The 20,883-nt window shown below is 41.9% G+C and overlaps 1 protein-coding gene across 3 annotated transcripts in view; it reads left to right on the top strand.

The window, feature by feature from the left end:
• LOC102797476 (dedicator of cytokinesis protein 3-like) overlaps positions 1–20,883 on the top strand; it is a 304,843-nt gene that overhangs the window by 220,162 nt on the left and 63,798 nt on the right. For all 3 annotated transcript variants that reach the window (XM_087841103.1, XM_087841105.1, XM_087841104.1), the window contains exons 10-15: positions 8,485–8,566; positions 9,545–9,605; positions 9,729–9,876; positions 11,993–12,081; positions 13,922–14,047; positions 17,942–18,066. In XM_087841103.1, the coding sequence (XP_087697229.1) occupies positions 8,485–8,566; positions 9,545–9,605; positions 9,729–9,876; positions 11,993–12,081; positions 13,922–14,047; positions 17,942–18,066 (631 nt within the window). The remainder of the gene's footprint in view (positions 1–8,484; positions 8,567–9,544; positions 9,606–9,728; positions 9,877–11,992; positions 12,082–13,921; positions 14,048–17,941; positions 18,067–20,883) is intronic.

Below are 20,883 nucleotides of genomic sequence, written 5' to 3'. Positions count from 1 at the left end.
GATCATTTCAATCTAATTTAGAAATGTAAAGATTGGCGACACGTTGGAAACAATCTGAGTCAGTCTGTGACAGTGAGCGCAACGCATCTCTTTGGGGAAAAGACAGAATTGTTTCCATCTCGTTGTACGTTGCTTATATTCCTCTATAAAAGGATTTTTGAGCATCCATATCAGTTTACAGTTTTACAGGAATTTACAGGAGTTTCTGTTCCATGTGTATGAGATGCAGTCTGGACTCTGAATTTAGTTTATTAGAGTTAATCACTGTATTAACACAAACAGAGTGCAGACTCACATATTTTCTCACTATCATATTGTATCACTTTGAAGATGGCAACTGGCTGCGAGTGGTCGCGGTAATTTCTGTGAATCCACCATCTCGACCCAGTGTTTCCTCTTGTGTCATTACTGCATTAAATAAACTTGTTTCCAGATCTGACGAGTTCACCAAAAAAAGAAATTAGCTCCAGAAATGAGTCGGTGCCTGCAGACCCCTCAGATAAAAAAGAAATTTACAGAAAAAATATGTAGATGCTGCTTTGCGTGACAGCTGGGACTACTCCAGCTGTCAGAGGATGTTTCTGTAGCTGATTTCTCTCATCGTAACATCTGTCCATCGCTGTCACTTCCACAGCTTGCTTCTGAAGCTTGGTAACATTTATAGGTAATGTAGGACTCAAGCCTCTGGTCCAAGATAGCGAGCGACTCACCAGACTTTAGAAACAGGAGTGCACAAACATGGGACTGACGTGAGGTTATCTCCAACTTTTATACACCTGATTCATCTTTTCTCACATAAAAATAAATCTATAGACACAGTGGTTGGTTCCTGTTAACGCTTTATGGACAGTAAGCTCATAACACAGTGATAGATCTAGTAAAAAAAGACTAAACTAAAAGGTCTCAGTACATCAGGGGAAGGAGACTATGCAGTAGGAGATAGAAGTAGAAAATCTTATCAGATATTGAGAAAATCCTCATGACTGACGCATTTCCAAGTCCCTGATGTTGGCAGGAAAGTGAAAGTAGGCAGTAAGATTCCAGTTTGGATCTCCTGACAGGTGAAAAATCTGTTCTTCCTCGTGAAGTGTATCTGCAGTGCAGTGATGTGGTAGCGGCCTCAATATCTGATTTTTATTAACGTGTGTTTGGACAAATTTCCTTTGATAAGCAAAGGTCGTCCTGGCTGTGAGTTCTGTTTCTCCTGAGCTGAGACTCTTCTGCCTGTACAGTATGTTTATATTTAGACTGAATGTCAGTGGTGTGGAAATAGTAATGGATTTCCATAAAGTGTATATGTGTGTGTGGGGGTTACTGCAAGCCCACAAGTGCATGCATGCATACATAAATGTGCAGTACAGCAGCTTATGTCTGCATATGCATGCAAGCATCCACATCTGTGTGCTGGGATGAGTTCGGATAGGTCAGGACATCTTCTGATTGCATCTGCATTGTTTATCTTCCCTCTTTTATATTGATGCAGCGATAAAGTTAATAATTCAGCCGTGTGTGTGTGTGTGTGTTTCTCCTCCTCTTATTGAATAGTCTTTGTCATGTGTATGATTCATTCACTTGTTCCTGCTGCCACCCAAAGGGATAGTTGCAAATAACTTCAGTGGATAAAAATTCCCCTCTTGCTGATGTGGGCGGTCTTTTATCCTTGAAACTCGCGTCCTCTGCCTGAGGCTTGGAAGCTTCATGGTTCTGCGCAGTGTCTTTGCTGTTCCTAGGACTCTGCTCTTCTGGACAGAGATCCTGGATGTTGTTCCTGGGATCTGCTGGAGCCGCTTGCCTAGTTTGGTGAGTGCCTCTTCTCTGAACTCTTGGTACTTCTCCAGCTACTTGTGTTCCTTCTCACTGATGTTGCTATCATTCGGATCACTGCATCTATTGCTACAATGCTATTTTGTCAGTCTGTGTTTGGAACTCACACAGGACCTTAGCATTTTGACCTCGGCACTTCCAGGTTATACTCAGCACAGATGTTCCTGTACACTATTCCAGCCACTTGGTTATGGCGTTCCATGTATGCCTTGCCTGCTAGCATCTTGCACCCTGCTGTTATGTGCTGGATTGTCTCTGGGGCATCTTTACACAGCCTGCACCTGGGGTCTGCCTGGTGTGATAGACCCCAGCCTCTATGGATCTTGTACTCAGAGCTTGTTCCTGTGCTGCCATGATTAGTGCCTCTGTGCTGTCTTTCAGTCCAGCTTTGTCCAGCCACTGGTAGGATTTCTGGATATCAGCCACCTCCTCTATCTGCCGGTGGTACATACCGTGCAGGGGCCTGTCCTTCCATGATTGGGCCTCCTCTTCCTCCTCTTTCTTGGGCTTCTGCTGCCTGAGGTATTCACTGAACACGCTGTCAGTTGGGTCCATCTTACTGATGTATTCTTGGATATTTGTTGTCTCATCCTGGACTGTGGTGCTGACACTCACCAGTTTCCGGCCTCCTTCCTTCCGCTTAGCGTACAGCCTCAGGGTGCTGGACTTGGGGTGAAACCCTCCATGCATGGTCAGGAGCTTCCTTGTCTTGATGTCAGGGGCTTCTATCTCCTCCTTTGGCCAACTTATTATCCCTGATCACGGGCAGGACGTGGATGTTGATCTTGTTCTTACCGTTCAGCTGACTCCTCAGGACTTGTCTGACCCTCTGCAGGTACTTGGTGGTTGCAGCTTTCCTAGCGTCCTCTTCATGGTTCCCATTCGCCTGCGGGATCCCCAGGTACTTGTAACTGTCCTCTATGTCTGCAATGTTGCGTTCTGGTAGTTCGATCCCCTCAGTTCTGACTACCATCTCTCTCTTTGTTATCATCCGACTACACCTCTTCAGTCTAAATGACATTCTAATGCTTTTGCTGAACCAGCTGCTAATTGATGAGAATGGCTAACTGAAAGCTGGACACTCTTAATCCCCAAGGATCCCCAGAAGGGACCGGTCCCATCCAACTAGCAGCCAATAACCTGCCTCAGCACCACACACACATAAATATGAGGGAAGAACACGCCGTCTTCTTCCTACATAACATATAAACAAATAAAATGTTCTTATTTTGTCGATTATATCATTGTTTTCTTCCTTGAATCAAACTCTGACTGAATGAAAAAACCACCAGCAACAATATTTAAAGAAATAAAAACAGGATTTAGGGCTGAATGTAAAACCCATATCTCACTCTTTCTTTGTGCCTCCTCACCGCCACACGTTTGAGGAGAAATACATATTTATTGTCTTTTGTTGTATTTGTTTGGCCCACAGTGTCTCTGGGGGATTAGAATAAATTGTTCCATTTAAAGAGCCAGACGTAGTGTGTGTCTGTGTTGTAGGGATTTGTGGGTCCTCGTTGTTGTTTGCGTATTACCTTACACTATTAGCTATAACCTCAGAGTCTTATCATATGTGGCGGGGGGTAATCTGCTGAGTAATAAAGACTATATGAGGAACAATGTTCTATAATGAGATACTGCATTTACCAGAAAACACATTAAGTTGGGCCGTTTATGTTAATGAGGAAGTTCAGTTAGAGACTTTCTAACGATTGGTGTGTGAACACATCGTCAGCCAACAGCTCATGTTTGAGATTAGAGATGGCACGATACCACTTTTTTATGTCCGATACCGATATCATAAATTTGGATATCTGCCGATACCGATATGAATCCGATATAGTGTTTTTTTAATCAATAAAACTGTTTTTTAAATATCTTGCTGCAATTTGTATAAGTTCATACTCAAGTTTAAAAAACAAAACACTAAAGCTATTCTGTTATACCTGTATGTAAAAAAATATTTCATTGTTCAGCAACACTGATCAATCTAATAAACTTAAACCTGCTCCATCCTTCCTATTCTGGTATTTTAAAGAGTACTTAGCAGAAATATTAAGAAACCTAACTAATAGGGTTGCAAACTCCCAGCAAAAAAAAATAAGGAACCACCCTCCACCTCATGATGATTAATCGACATAATCAACTTTAATTTGATGCAGTGTGGAAAAAAAAATGCACAGAAATCAATTATTTTTCAAGAATAATTAAATAGATTCAACATCTTCCTTCAACAGAACTGCAGACTGCACAGATGGTTCCCAAAGGAAAAAGTACTGTAGCTTACTAGGGTATATTAGACTTAACAGTTACTATATACAGTAATGGACTTCTATACATTTTACATCAGATTAAAACTTTGGGTGTAAGATTCAGATAATTATTTATTAAAAGCCCAACATTTTAAATGAGAATAAGAAAGAAAAGTATGTCTTTGTGCCCCCTTTTCCCTGTTCATGCCCTATCGGCCCCCCTGGCTAAACTTTGCTAGATCCGCCCCTGCACAGAAAGTAATATTAAATACATTCTAACAACAGCTTATCAAGCTTAAACGTGCTGCTGTTGTTCAACCGCTGGTTTCCTCTTTCTGGTGAGAAGTGGGCCAAAAACAAAGAAGAGAGACGGACTCGCGACAGAAAAGCCGATCAGCTGATCATTGATCAGTTTCACGATTGAAGTAGCAGCAGCAGGAGAGAGAGAGAGACAGAATGAGAGAAGAAGAGGCAGCTGTGCAGCGTAAAGACAGATTAACTCCAGCTTTGTGTCGTTTTGCTTTTTTTTTTTAATTTTTTGCTGAAGTTCGGGACGATTTGCGTTTCTTTACACCTAAATACGGAAATTTAAAGTTCGACCTCTGTAATTAGTCCAGCCCAGAGTCGATCATGACCAATTGGCCAATCCACCACCTTTCATTGTTTATACCGTTACAAAACAAACAAACAAACAAAAAAACGTCGGCCAATAAAAACGAAAAATCACCATCATGGATGAAATGCCGGGTTAGCAGCGAAGCTCCAAATGCTCAATCAGACCACCGACAGGTCTTACACGCCACAGCCGCTCTATCACGTGACCACACTGCTCCAACTGCTGAGGTTATGAGGCGAGTTACGGCGTGTCGCAAGTTTTGTGAGGTGCTTTCGTGATATTTAATGGATCGGATTACATTTTTTATTTCTCTCCGATATCCGATCCAGTAATTTAGGTCAGTATCAGACCGATACGTAATATCAGATCGGTCCATCTCTGTTTGAGATGATTTATTACACCAGCAGAAAATAGTTTTAGTTTGTCATCGAGGCTCATCACTTCAAACAAATATGGCAGAAATTTGTGAGCGTTGAGTAAATTGAGCGTCCAGGTGGCTGCAGAGCACCGCCACTTCATTAGACCCGTGAACTGGGACGACGTAGCTCAACGTGTCATCCTGATCACTCGCAGCTTTCACTCCATGCACTCAAACATTTTAAAGGAAATAAGATCATGTAAAAACTAGAATTTGCATTTTTTGAGTTTATATTATGATTTATGTTGTTACAACAATCTATTGCACAGGTGGCAGCATGTGCAATCTACTCTGTGATTTACCTCGTAATGTAATCACTTCACTTCCCTGCAAAGTCAGCTGATATCGGCATTCCTTCATTCTGTTGTCTTTACCTGAGCTGAAAGCCAGCCGTGCCATTTCTGAGCATTGCTCTCCTCACCTCAGTGTTTTGAAGCAGGTGCGTCTGAAGCCGAGCTCTTCAGCAGACCCTTATTATCACCGCTGCAGAGAAGTTTCCCGACGTAAAGGCCATTGTCTCTGCCACCTCGCTACGTGTGCTGAACACTGACGCAGGACTGCAAATATTCTACTAGTGCAGCTCAGAGAGAGACTGACTCACTGAGAATCGCTGCTTTCATTTTCCTCTGTTGTCTAAAGAAAAGGAACCAGGAATGGAGGCAACATATTAAACAGGGAAGGGTTTTACTTAACAGTGCTAACGAAGTGATGGCTTCAGTTGAAAAAGTAATAAAACGAGAGTAGATAATACTCGAATTGTCTCATAAACCATTTTGCCCAGGACCGACTGTCAGAGCGTTCGTCCTCTGATTTTTCTCAGCTCGGTCTTGTCCAAAAGAACGAGGAACACTTTCTCCATCGCTCTTCTACTTCTTACACTTATTAATTTGCAGGAAACTTTTGTCCTATGCATTTTAAAATTGAGGTACAAGCCGAACTTGAGCAGATAAAGGAACAGAGAAAATCAGGCCCTCGCTGCTCCATCTTTCATGCCCATAAGCAAATGGGAAATACAGAGAAGTGCAGCGGATGGAGATGGAGAGATGAAGGCCTCATTAGGTGGGTAAGTGCTCTCAGAAGTGGCAGCTGCTCAAGCAGTTTTTGAAGGCAGAAAAAAAGGATTTCGCTGACTGAACCGAGTTCAGAAACTCCACCAGGAGAAGATCGTGGATTGAGATTTTCTGGCTGGCAGTCGAAGAGCCGGACCGTTTTGTTGGAGGCATCCAGACTCAGACTTCTCTGCTGTGCTGTAAAAACATCAGAAGCTAAAATATAACCTTATCATTTTCCTAAACAGGCACGACTGTGGCAGGAATATGTTGACTCGTATCTAATTATCTAACATCCTTTTAAATGTAACTCTCAGTTCATTACAGACTCTAGGACTGTTCATGAAGCTCATAAGATAAAACTGTTTCCTTGTTTCTGTCATAAAGACGTTCTTACGACCAGAGATGGGCAGTAACGCGTTACATCTTACTGTAATCCGATTACTTTTTTCAAGTAACGAGTAAAGTAAGGGATTACTATTGCAAAAATGGTAATTAGATTACCGTTACTTTCCCGTAGGAACGCTGTGTTACTGCGTTACTAAAACCGTGATTTTTTGCGAGAATGTCTCATGACAGTGACGTAAGCGAGTGCGACGTTCGTGACAACAGCTGTGTGCAGATCAACAATGGATCATATATCGAGTGCAGAGAGAGTATGAGCGTGCAGCGTTTAAAGCGTTGAAGTACTGACCTTACTTTGAGTTTGATTCCATAAAAAGTGACAAAAACATTAGTGTCCGTTGTGCGTGGGAAGAAAACTTCTTTTTACAGCGAAAAAATCCCTAAACTTCCGAGCAAGCACCGAGTAGCTACGACGTAATGGGAAACTCACAGAGAAACTCGCGGATTCTTCCACTGACCGCTGCACACCTGCACCAGGGTAAACCTCCGCCTACCCCACTCCTGCTTTACAGGTGAAAATAGAGCAACAGGACCGCTAGTCTTTGACTTTATTTATTTTCTGCTGTGTTTTACTTGCATCTATTTGAAAGACTGAGTGTAAACACAAAAATATTTTATTTTATGTGCTGGAATGTGCAGAAAATAGGTTTAAATATTAAACAAATTTCTTCCAGTCAGAGAATGTTGCAGATAATTAAATGTTTGCTTCATGCATAAAGTTAAAAGATTAAAACTAATAAAACAAGTTTTAAAACAACAAGTTTTTGATTATGCAGAAAAAGTAGAATTGGGCTGAAAGATCTATCACTTTATCACCTATTCAGGTTGTAAATCGTGTTTTTAAAAAGTAACTAAGTAACTAAGTAACTAATTACTTTTGAAAATAAGTAATCAGTAAAGTAACGGGATTACTTTTTTGGGGAAGTAATCAGTAATTAGTAACTGATTACTTTTTTCAAGTAACTTGACCAACACTGCTTACGACTGTGGATCAGCTTATTAAACTTTCATTAATGAGGACAAATAATCGCTGTGAGCCAAACACTCAGACTTTAGTTTGTGCTTAACACAAAAGCCAAATATATACGGCTGAATATCCCTGTCAGCTAATATTTCTATATTGATATTGTTGATTGATGTCGAAATATCATTCCCGATCTGGATTCCCGTTTTGTGCCTCCGCATCTTGATTTTCTGGCATCTGGCCTGAGGCGACCTCGCGTGATGTAAGACCTGCCTGCTTTAAGACTGACGGGCATCAAGAAGAACACGACAGTAAGTCAGCGAGTATCAGTGGATTTCTGTGCAGCTCGCTCCTGTCAGACGTACTTATGATTTGAGAAATCTTCTAATGTGTCTGAGGCGCGACGTGTCTGAACAAAGGCCCGTCAGCTCCGTCACGTTTCCCTGGATAAATATGGGTTAAAAGAACAGAGTCGCTGACACCAGCAGACGATACTTTGCTGTTCCCTGAAGCGAAAAAGGCTGAGACATGCTGCTTTAGAGTTTCCTCATTGCTGGTACTCGCGGGGAAAAGGCTTGAGCAGAAATCCAAAAGAATTTCTGTCTCTTTCAGAAATCCCTCGAGGAGACGGAGAGAGGGCGCTGGGGGTAAATTGCCAGCGGTTAGAGCTTCTCAACCTCAGGCTTGAGCAGCGTGTGCAGTTGACATCTGGCTGATATGAGGAACATTTAAAGAAAAACAGAAGTTTTTTAAGTTTTATTCACAGACTGGCAGCGTCTGTGAATAAAAAAACTGTTGTTGCATCAGAGAGACGCCACAAACTGTTTCCTTTATCTCCTTTTCTCAGGTCAAATATCAGCGATAAAGCAGCACAGAGGTGACAACCTGATCTCACTGAAAGACATCGTTTTTACTCAAACTAACCAAAGTGGCTGTTGATTGTGTTGTTTCAGTGAGAAGTTCATGGTGAGACTGAACAAGAACGGAGGTCCAAAGAATCCAGAGAAGGTGGACCGGCTGTGTGCCCTCTTCACGGTAACAACACACACGCACGTTTAATGAAACTCGTGGTGCAGTGATGGTGTTTCGTGTAATTTAAGGGAACAGTTGAAAACAGAGGATCTAAAAGTGAGGAAGCATTGCCCCCTGTTGCTCTGCAGCAGAATCAGTCTGGAGATTGTTTGATGCATTTTTTCTGCACTAAAGCTCCCAACGTTCACTGAAATCTGAGCGTTCCTGTTTCAACCCGAGCTGGAATCAGTCCATATATGTGTAAATTACACACATATTTATCAAATTAATAAAACAATCCATTGATGCAGCAGTCTAAGCAGAGCTTCTTAGTCCTCCAGCTCTTCCAGGGCCTTCCCAAACCCAGCTAGCCCAGGACAAGCTGATCTTTACAGCCTGTCCTGAGCCCTCGAGTTTCCTGACACCTGAACAACTGGCTAATTTTCATGAAGCTCCTCAAACTAAATATCTCTAAAGCTGAGCCCAGTCAGAAGCTAATTTCCTCTGAAGTCTTATTCTTAGCTCGTGAGCCATAAGTGAGAAACAGATGGACCGATAACAACTTCACCTACCCGCTCAGTGAGCGGTACAGCATCCAAATCAGCCTGTCTGGCAGTCTCCTGCTCCAATCTTCCTCAACTCACGAACACGATCCAGAGAAACTTGAACTTCTTAACTTGGGGCAGGAAATCATTCCTCTCCCGGAGAAACCACGATTTTCCTGCTGAGAAGCAGCACCTCAAGGTGGAAGTGTTAATTATCATTCCAACTGTGTTGCATTTGGCTGCAAAACCTCCCCAGCTGGAGCTGGAGATCACCTCTGACTGGACTGGCAGCACCATCGTCTGCAAAAAACAGCAAAAGATGTGATCCAGGAGCTCCTGGCTCCACATCGGAATTCTGTCCATAAAAGTTACGAACAGAAACTCGGAGCACAAACCTTCTTTAATTGTAAGAAAAGCTGAAGCTGGTGGATGATGATGATTTTTCTTTTTCTCACAGGATCTGAGTAACAAAGACATGAAGAGAGATCTCTATATTGTGTCACAAGTTATCAGGACAGGTAAGTTATGTTATGTAGGTGGAAACAGAAATAACAGAATAACTTTGTCAGGTTTATAATGTGCACCTTTATTAACCTGAAATTAAATTTCTCATTATGTGACGCACACGCTTCTGGTTACAGGTCGAATGCTGCTGAATGACAGTAAGAAGGGTCCTCCGCACGTCCAGTACCGTCGACCGTATGGCTGTGCAGTCCTGGCCATGAGCGACGTGCTGCAGACCATCTCAGAGCTCAAAGAGGAGAAAGATTTTGTCCTTAAAGTGTACACGTAAGTGTCTGCGCTCGCAGATAACGAGGCGAGAGAAAATACTGAGGGTTCACCACAAGTAAAGGCCTGATTAGACTCACAGCACAGGACTCGAACCTGTGGTGAAGCAGTGACACAGACATGAGTCGCTGGTGTCGATCGATGATGTGACAGGAGACATAAGCAGACATATGAATCCTGAATGAAGTGTACAGATCTCAGGTTTAGTTGCTGGCACTTCATTGGACGGATGGACAGTGACCCAACAAAACAAATTGCAAATGCAACCCCAGGTTTAGGAAGGTAAAGAATCAGCTGATCTCAAACCTGCCAGCATTTCATTTACAGAGGAGAAAACTAAAGGCAGGAAGAAGCAACAGCTAAACACAGCTGCAGTCAGAAGCTGGCAGAGTTACAGAGGAAACTGGAGAAGGTCGGTACCTGTAAGGGATCCTTAATTAAATATTTAAAAAGTAAACAAGATGATATTTTCTTTTTGGAAAATCATTTTGTCCGACTAAATATTTCCGGGCTCAGAGAAAAGGTCAGAGAGAGAAAGAGGAGAAGGTTAAAGATCAGCAAGCTGCAGAGACAGTAGAGCCATATATTTTTATTATAGCTTTACTTCTGTTCTTATCTCTCTGTCACCACCAGCCTCTTCTTTCTCCTTTTCTTATTTGTATTTCTCTCTGATGTCGTGCTGAGTAAAGGAAGAGAGAGCGACTGCACAGCAGCACAGTGTGTGTGTGTGTGTCTGCGTGCGTGTGTGTGTGTGTGTGTGTGTGTGTGTGTGTGTGTGTGTGGCAAGGTGTTTCTGCGCAGTGTACCAGGGGCACGGAGAAAAGTTGTCGTACCATAGGCACGAAGAGTGTGCGTCTGTGTGTGTGTGTGCGTCTGTGTGTGTGTTTGATGCCTCAGTCTTAGCTGAACTGCTCGGTCAGTTCACGGGGGTTCGACGTCTCCTTTTCAGGCTTGTGTTGCAGCATCCTGTGACGTTAACGGGACCGAAATCATCAGTTTGTGAGAATCAGCCGAGGAAAATGTAGATCCACACGTTCACTCTGAAGAAAGACGAGTAAATTAAGAGCGGAACGAGCGAGTTGTTTTATTGGACGGGGCTATTTTATGTTAATACAAAAATCCAGCTGCTTGACACAGTGTGGCTCATCCACTGTCTTATCTGCAGATAGGTCTGCTAGTTACTGCTCTTTTTCTTTTTCCTCTTGTTGTTTCCTTGATTAATCAGGCGATCTGTAAAACTGTGAAAATGCAATTTCCTGACCTGTAAATGGCTCAAAGACGGTTGTTTAATCTGACCTTTGGTCTAATCTAAAAACTGTTTTAAAAAATGTATGATTTGGCTGAGAGCAGCAGTCTCTAGTGTGTAGTCAATACAAACAGAGATGTTACATTTTCCAACAAAACCACAGAACCAAAGATGCGTTTGCACAAAAATGCGTCAGGTCGGCACTCGAAATGGAGAGTGGGTTTGTCAAGAGATCAGCGATGAAGCCCAGGTGAAGATGATCTGCACACAGACAAATGTTTTGTTGCATTTTTGGAGTAGCAGCAGGAGTGAAAGGGAAGCCGGTAGTGAACCTGCTGCCATGTGTCGTTTGGAGATGATGACACCGACAAAAAGACAGGAGGCCCGGCTGAAGATATAAAGATCCACACTGGGAGTGAGCAGGATGGGATCTGAAATGAATATGATGAAGTTCGAGCTCCATGCAGAGGAAGAGAAGATTCCAGTGCGACAGGAGAACAGACAACAGAGAGGGAGAGATGGAGACAGCTGATTGGCTGTAGAGACCAACGAAGACATGGAAGAAAGACCTGCTCCAATTTATCCGTGTATTTAAGCTCCAAAATTTCCCTTCCTCTGACATGTCAGCGCTGCTGCTCTACCTTGCTACCTCACCTCACCACCCCAGCATCCACCCGCAGACCACGCCCCAATTTTATATTTTGTATCATAATTGCAATGATTGATGGCACGTACAACCCAAAATAACTGGCAAAATAACTAGATTTCAAAAGTCCATTATATCCAACTGAACTTTTGTTGTATAAAAACACAAGTTACAAATATATTGTTATCCTTTATAGGACATGATTGTTTTTTGTTGCTCTCCAGGTGTAACAATGAGAATGAATGGTACCAGATCCATGAGAACATCATCCGCAAGTCCAGCACCAAATACACGGCACCCAGCACCAACTACGGTAGGAGAAACCACGCGTTTGTGTACCCTGAGTTTGGATGATTGGACCCCAACAAACTGAGTGTGGGATAAAGAGCACGTCTCTGATTTATGCTAAATACAAATACTGAAGCTCATAGTTACATTTAAGAATAAATAACTTGTTAATATCTCAAAGATCTCCACTTTCTTTAATGCATAGTTTCCTGGGTCTGAATCCCGGACAAGCCCCTAAACTGTTATGTTCCCTGAAACGGCCTACAGGATGAGGGGAGTAACAGTAGAGCAGCGGTTCCCAACCTCCAGGACACAGACTGGTACCAGTCTGTGAGTCGTTTGGTACTGGGCTGCGAGAGAGGAGGCTCGGGGGTGAATTTATAGTTTTCAGGGTTTTTATCGGTTTTTAGCGTTAACTTGGTTTCCTTCGGTCTTTCCCCGTGTAATGAATAAATCTTCTTTTTTGGTATACTGGTTTTATTTTGTTGTATTTATGACACCTTAATGGCCGGTCTGTGAAAATACTGTCAAGTATAAACCAGTCTGTGGGGACCGCTGGCCTACAGGATGAGGGGAGTAACAGTGTGAAAGAAAAGGGGAAAACATTACAAACTCAATCCTGATTTTATTAAAAGCTCTAACTTAAAGATTTGTCTTCGCCTCTACACCCTAAATAATCCAGAAATAAAAGAAAAGCATCAACAACAGATAATGTTGGGAGATTGGAAATAAAAATGAAGAATCTGCACCTCCACAACACAAAAGAAGAAAAAAAACCCACTCTGCAAACAGGAGGTCACAGTTACTCGCTGGGAGCTTGACATAATTAAAACACAACACACGGCTAAGGCTACTGTACGTCTCGCCCATAGAGAGACTGAGCTGCTCTCCTCCCCAGCTCTTACTCTGTAGGCCTGATTGATCGCTGAGTGCAGCATCTGTGCCCTCACTCCACTGGAAATGACGGGCAACCCAGCTATGGTAAGAGAGGAGGCATAAAGGTTAGCAATCAACACCCAAACAACACAGCAGGCTTGCTACACGTATATCGGAGCACAATTTATTGTCCTACTGGATTTTTTTGTCCAGGTGAATTCTTTTGGCCACAAAACCCAGAAGCAGATAAGTTTTCCTTGCAGGGTTACCCTGCAGCATTAGCAGTGTGGTGGTGTTTTTGTGAACACAGCAGCCGAGGGTGGAGGCAATTTCTAGCACTCGGTTATTGCTCCAGCCCGCTGATGTTCTGTGTGGACCGTTTCTTCCAGTCACTTTATTACTTCTGTCAAAGCACAGAGGGCAGGAGCAGATTTTAGTCCTGCAGCACTTGTGACTCGTTTTATTTCATCGCTGATGAGTCAGCCGACATTTCAGGAACACTGAACGAAAACCTCAGAGTTCCCAGGAGCAACTTATTTAGATTAGAGCGTCTGACTGATGCAAGTCATCACACTGACATCAGTGGGAAAATCATATTAATTGGTGTCACTGTGGAGGACTCTCCTCTGCCCCAGTGTTAAAGTCTGTGAACTCCCATGACGCCGCACAGATATGTGTCTTTATAAAAACATAATCCAGCAGCAAACTTTTGTTTTCAGGTGAAGAGATGAACCCAGACTAACAGGCTGAGAGTCTGCTGGAAACGTTTAGCATGCATCGAAATGTTTGTTCTGATTCTGGGGAGATCAAACGAGTTCTGCTGCTTCAAAACTCTGTTTAGACTTTAAGTTTATCTGAATTTTATGTGTGGCCTGAAGGCTGTGCTTTTTAAATAGGGCACTTTTTTCTGTCTTCTTCCTTTGCTTTTCATCCATCTTCTTTTTCTGTCAACCCACTCGTTCCCATTTCTTCCCCTTCACATCCTGCAGGGCTGATCATCTCCCTGCAGCTGCTGAGGGGCGACATGGAGCAGGTCCGCAGAGAAAACCCGCTCATTTTCAGCAGGGGGGTGGCCATCACACGCAAACTGGGATTCCCAGATGTCATCATGCCCGGTGAGTCACGTATCCAGCTTCATGTAGGCCTAAACATCACAGCGCAGCGGGCTGTCCACCTCAACACTTCTATTCTTAGTTTACGTAAGCAAACAGCAGAGATGGACTCCGTGAATAACACGGAAAATAAATAAAAACAACAATTCAGGTTGAATCATGTAAACGGGTCAGACAGGAATAGAAAAAGTGCTGAATGACTGGGCGGGTTTTTGTGTATCTCTACCTTCTGCTTTTGAAGAAGGGAGCAAACACGTACCTGTTGAGATGAAGCGCAGAGAAAAGGTGCAGTGTTGCAGGCGTTCTTCTCAAGCAGGCATTTTGTAAACAGTTTTATTTCTTGCAGCTATAAAAATCTTCAAAAGCTTTGTTTGGCTTTCAAAGAGGCCTTTAGATCAATGTCCAAGTTCCAAACAAAGAAAGAGGATTTAGATTTGAGGTCCAGGATCCCTGAAAATAAACAAGTGACTTCAAGGCTGGACAGATGGACAGAACCACAGAGGCTGATCTGCGCTCCTGCCGGGCTGCTGCTTAATTTAGATTCCTACATGGGAGCAACAAAGGAGTGAATCTGGTTTTTCCAGCAGGAACGTCTCCAAAGCATTGGTCGAAGTAAACAGTTTCCCAGAATTGGACCTGCTTTCTGATATTCCTGTGTTAGCTTCCTCTTCTGAGAGCTATAAATCCATTACAGGGAGACCGAATGTGCCAGTTTGCATCTCTCCACTGACTTCATTTTCATTACAGTGGAGCTTCTCCTCCTGTAATATGTTAAAATGTTTGTGAAGACCTTCAAAGCTGTAAATGTGTTATTATTTAATAACCCAATAAACTGAGTTACAGGCTTGTAGATATTTAAGTCCACAGATGTATTTTTCATAAGTGTGGAAATCTCTTTCAGCAGTACTTAGCTTAAGTCACTTTGATGATTTAATGTGTTGTTGTACAGCTTCGCAGCTGTTTCTGTCGGCTGTGTCGGTGTGTAAAAGATAATTCAGTCTTCTCAACAAGTGCACTGCCTGCTGTCAGAGACGTGTTAGGCATGCACGCTCATTTATTTATCAGTCTTAGCTCTTATCTGCCCCAGAGGAGTGACATCATTTAGTCCAGCCCCTCTGCAGGAGACTGGAGCTCAAACTATCTGGTCCTGGGTGAGGAACCAGACAAAGAGTGATTCAAATGATTTGCCATGGGAGACTCTGCCAGGGGCAAATCGCCCCCACCCCTGGAAAAAAAAAAAAAAAAAAAAAAAAATATATATATATATATATATATATATATATAGGGCTGCCACAAACGATTATTTTGATAGTCGACTAGTCACCGATTATTTTTGCAATTAGTCGATTAATCAGATCGTGCATCTATTGTAGTAAAACGGACTTATTACACCAGCAGCATCTGCTCTTATATAACTATCATTAGCTTACAGCTTGAAGTGTTTAAGGTATGTGCTAACTAAAAATAAAGACAAGATGATAGTTTATTAAATTTTAATGAAATTTGCAGATTGTTTCGGTGGAGTTTAATAAACTCAGCCGATTTACTCAGGAACAAATAAAATACTGAAAAAAGCCAAACAATAACATTTTTAAGTTATCTAAGTGACTTATATATCATGTTTAACATGAGTAGTGAAAGACGATGGTGGGTTTGAAAACGATTTGCCGGGAGTCCGGTGTTCTCACGGCTCTAGTTAGCCTAGCCCCCGGCTAGCTATCGAGCTAGTGGGTAACAGACGTCTCCGAAAACGTCGGAGCGCTTTTGAAAATATGTGGTGTCTTGATAAACTGAGCAGATATTTGAGGTTTACACAGCTACATTCTCGCCTGAAAATATGTTAAACGTTTATTTTGTGACCCAGAAAGAATAATAAGAGTAATATTAAAACTAACTAGCTGCCGCCATTGTTGGAAACTGAGCTGGGCCGCGCTATGAATTGTGGGACACAGCTGCTTCCTCTTCTTCGGGGTTTAACGGCAGCTGGCATCCTTGTACATGCAGTGCTGCCATCTTCTGTTTCAGTCCGTTATTACACTCTTAAATCCTACTACTTATTCCTGCGTCTTTTGTGATCTTACAAAGCTTCAAACGACCGTCGACTATTAAATTTGTCGTCGACGATTTTGATAGTCGACTAATCGTGGCAGCCTATATATATATATATATATATATATATATCCACCACAATAAGGTAGTGATCGTGTTGCTGAACAGAACATGGAAATGTCGAGTGTTAATCAGACCTTTAGAATCATCATCATTGCTGTGGCGCTGTGAGCAGATGTACACACAGTGCAGCAGCTTCTGGAGGAAGTAAGAACCAGGGGGCCAAAAAAATCTGGCAAAAGAAAATAAAAATGGCAAATGTTTGGTAAATCTTTGAGAAAGCAAAAAAAGTGAAAATAAAAAATGTATCGTGACGTCTCACTGTGAGGGACTCATAGACTCTTCTTTAGACCATGTTGGAGGTTTTCTTGGTGCACTGTGGAGTTTAAATATGTGAATTTGTTTCCAACTTCACTTTGAAAAGTAAAATATTATAGTTCCTTAAGTTTTCTCTCATAAATTTGCAGCTGACACAAAGATTTTACATTTTTATGTTTGAGAAAACTTTTATTTCCATATCTGGATTTTAGGTTTTATGCCTCGTTTTTCCAACTGGCTGCAGCCTGATAAAGAAACCACAAAGATGGACAAGTGTGTGTTTGTGTGTGAATGCTGCAGCAGCCTGATATCACATCCAGGCAGCAGCTGGATTTACATACAAAAAACATCTCACTGTTTACTATTTGTATCCACTGCTTGCAGCTTCATTCAGTTAAAGAAACCTTACCTGTCCCACATTCATGCTTACTTTTTAGATTTAGCAGAAATACCAAACACTGCTGCTAAAGCTAAAGTGCTATGATCTCCGCAGTCTCTTGTTAATTCATTTATGCAGCCTGTAAAATATGTGACCACAGAAAATATTCAACATCCCGCATTTATGTCCTTGACAAGAGAGGCTTTCTTAGAGGCATAATTTCAGCCCCAAATATAATCTCTCCTCTGGTCTGTGGTGCTGTTTGTCCGGTGAGATAGTTATGATGTGAGCTGCCATGTTTTAGAGCTGCAGAAATGTCTGTTGCTCTTCAATAGGCAGGGCTGAAAAATGAAGCTGAGGGCAAAAAACTGCAGTTCCTCTAAAAGCACGTCAGACTTCATATTAACGTTGCAGCAGGAAATAAACATTCTTACAGCCTGCCTGAAATTATTCAAAGCTTTTACCCCGTCGTGCCAGCTGTCAGGAGTTAATCTTTACATAATTACAAGAAGTGCGTTGAATACATCATCATTATCATAGATTCATCTGTACCACATCAGGTCCTCCTTTTTTAGCAGCCCTGCAAGCCAATCATTTGCTTTGTATTTAACTTTCGCCTTTAGAAATAAAGGACACGAGTCGAGCAGCTTCATAGTCCAGCTCATGAACCTGCTGTGTTGCTCTCATTGGTGAATACTCTTAATGATGATGAGCTTAATAGGTAAACAAATGAACATTAAGCTTCTCTCTACAGCAAACAGGAAGAAAACAGCAGGGCTGCACATCCCACAGGCACCAGTGTCTTTCACAGACATTAACCACTGCTCCCCTCAGGCAGTGATGGAGTGAGTGCTTAACTCCCATCTTTATACATTAAAGGTGACACCTCCTCTATGAGGACGAGCGGGGAGTGATAAATGAGTCCACACACGTCCACACAGGTCGTTAGTCTTATGTGTGGCAGCGACACACCGCGCCTGCTTCGAGATTACGGACGTTTGCATCTTTGTTGCATCTTTACAAATAAAACGACTATGTGCGCTGGTGTTTGATACATATTAGTCTGTATTAACATGTCTCTGCTGGTCCAGGTGACATCCGTAACGACCTGTACCTGACACTGGAGCGAGGAGATTTTGAGAGGGGAGGGAAAAGCGTTCAGAAGAACATCGAGGTGACCATATATGTGCTTTACGCTGACGGAGAAATCCTCAAGGTAGGGAAACGTTCCTGCGGTAAAAAGCCGCCTTTTGTCCATTTACACATAATATAAACAGATGTTCAGCATCTTTCTTCTTCTAACAAAAAAATAAGTCTTTCATCAGTTTGAAGTTGTGCCTCATGTTAAACTTCAGGCTGGTTTATAGCAGCAAGTTTCTTTAAAGGCAGCAGAGAATTTGTAGCTCACAGTAAACATGTTTCTGGTGTTTTGATGGTTTAGTTCAAGTTTAGATTAGAATTAGTAACTAATTCAAACACACTAAGTAACAGCTGCAGCAGATGAACCAAATGACCTGTTTTTGGACTGTAAGAGTAAAGTAGTGAAAATGTTGTAAGTTAGAATAAATCAGTCACTGTAAATGAGCAGCATAATCCACTATCAGCTCTTTTATGTGTGTGAAATCCACGTGAAATCCACGCTGTTGACCGTGCACACTTCAGTACATGGTTTTAGTTTCTGTGCTGGTCTTATGATTTCTTGGGTACCTGCTGCCCCCTGTAGGTTCAAGCCTCATATAAAGAAACTAAAACACTTTAAACCAGTAAAAGATTTATTAACAATTTCAATTATGTAAAAAATGTTTTGCATGTTTTCTGAAAACTGCAGAAGCTTCTTACTGGGAACCAAAATATATAAAGTCACATTTTTCCATTTTATATTGATCAGTTTGTTGTATTGAAAGTACTCATGAGAACCCGTATGCTGTTTTTTTTTTTTAAGGAAAAACACATATGCATAAATATCACTATGACAACAGAGTGATATATAACCGTGTTCCCTGCAGTTTCTGATTGGTCTGGTTCCTCTCAGTCGCTCCCAGCAGTGTTTCGGCTGCATTCTGGATTCAGTACAGAGTGTGGTTTCACATACATGGAAATGTATGCAGCACTGGTAACAGCAATGCACAGTAACATTAACCAACTGAGAAATTAGTCTTATTGATTTTCTGCTTCTTAATTGACCTTCCTGCAAATTTATAAGCCACCTAAAATTTAGGAAATGTCTTGGAATGATTTTAAACGCTGCACGCTCATACTCTCTCCCGCACTCGATATATTATCCATTGTTGATTTGCACACATCTGTTGCCACGAATGTCGCACTCGCTTACGTCACTGTCATGAGACATTCTCGCAAGAAAATCACGGTTTTAGTAAATATTACCAGGGTAAACCTCCGCCTACCCCACTCCTGCTTTACAGGTGAAAATAGAGCAACAGCACCGCTAGTCTTTGATTTTATTTATTTTCTGCTGTGTTTTACTTGCATCTATTTGAAAGACTGAGTGTAAACACACAAAATATTTTATTTTATGTGCTGGAATGTGCAGAAAATAAGTTTAAATGTTAAACTAATTTCTTCCAGTCAGAGAATGTTGCAGATAATTTAATTTTTGCTTGATGCATAAAGTTAAAAGATTAAAACTAATAAAACAAGTTTTAAAAAGAGACTTTTCCATTTGATTACATTTTGTATGATGGATTATGCAGAAAAAGTAGAATTGGGCTGAAAGATCTATCACTTTATCACCTATTCAGGTTGTAAATCATGTTTTTAAAAACTAACTAAGTAACTAATTACTTTTGAAAATAAGTAATCAGTAAAGTAATGGGATTACTTTTTGGGGAAGTAATTAGTTACTGATTACTTTTTTCAAGTAACTTGACCAACACTGCACACACGTAGTCTCAGTGATGTCACAACCCGGCTCATAGGAAGTGACAAACAAATGGGAGACCACACACAGGTTTCTAAAGACTGTAAGACATATTTAATGAAAATAAGGTAAAGCAACTTAAACACAATTTAAAGGACATAACAGCCATAACTGAAACTTCCAAATGAACAAGATGGGTGCCAGACAGAGAGAGCCAGAGCCAAAGCCAGCGCCACGCTGGTTTAGTCAAGGTGTCTTTATATACACTGGGACTGGCCTCTCAGGTGTGCTGCATCAATAATTGGGTCAGCTCCACCTACCTGCAAGAAACAGGTAAAAGAAAAAGCAAAACACAAGGCCAGCCCACTGGCCGTCACACTCCCCCCCATAGAACAGGGTCTCACCCTGAATTGGCAAACACGTTTATATTATGAATTTGCAACTAGAAGAACATGCATATATTAAATCCATAACATAACACACACACACATATATGCAACCTCACTTTCAACACCTTTTGTGTGCTCAAAAGTCATCTTCAGCTCAACTCCAACCTCAGCAACCTTGGTACCTAGGAGCAATTTAAGAGGAAGGAAAACGATACTGGAGAGGACATACTTCAAAGCATATGAGGAGTGAAACTGCTGGTTACAAAGGGGCACGGGACAAAGCATCTGCCAAGACATTATCTTTGCCCTTAATGTGCTGGATGTCCATATTGTAAGGCTGCAACAAGAGAGCCCACCGCATGAGCCTCTGATTTGGGTTCTGCAATGAGTTCAAGAAAGTGAGAGGGTTATGGTCAGAAAATACCTCAATTGGCCGAGCAGAATCTAAATATACCCTAAAATGCTGCAAGGCCAAGACTAATGCCAAAGCTTCCTTTTCAATGACCGAATAACTCAGCTGATGGGAGTTGAACTTCTTGGAATAGAAACTAACTGGATGTTCAGTACCTTGCTTGTCAGCTTGGACTAGAACAGCACCTGCACCAATGTGGCTTGCGTCCACATACAGCTTGAAGGGCTGATCCAGACGAGGTGCTAAAAGCACAGGTTCAGAGCACAGTAAAGCTTTTACATCCCAAAAAGCTTGCTGGCATGCTGCAGACCAAATAAACTTTACTTTGGCCTTCAACAAATCAGTCAGAGGAGC

The sequence above is a fragment of the Neolamprologus brichardi genome, chromosome 5 (assembly GCF_056152115.1).
Source record: "Neolamprologus brichardi isolate AB-2024 chromosome 5, ASM5615211v1, whole genome shotgun sequence".
Lineage (NCBI taxonomy): Eukaryota > Metazoa > Chordata > Actinopteri > Cichliformes > Cichlidae > Neolamprologus > Neolamprologus brichardi.
The sequence above is the reverse complement of the archived record's forward strand: the minus strand, read 5'-3'. Positions and strand labels throughout refer to the sequence as shown.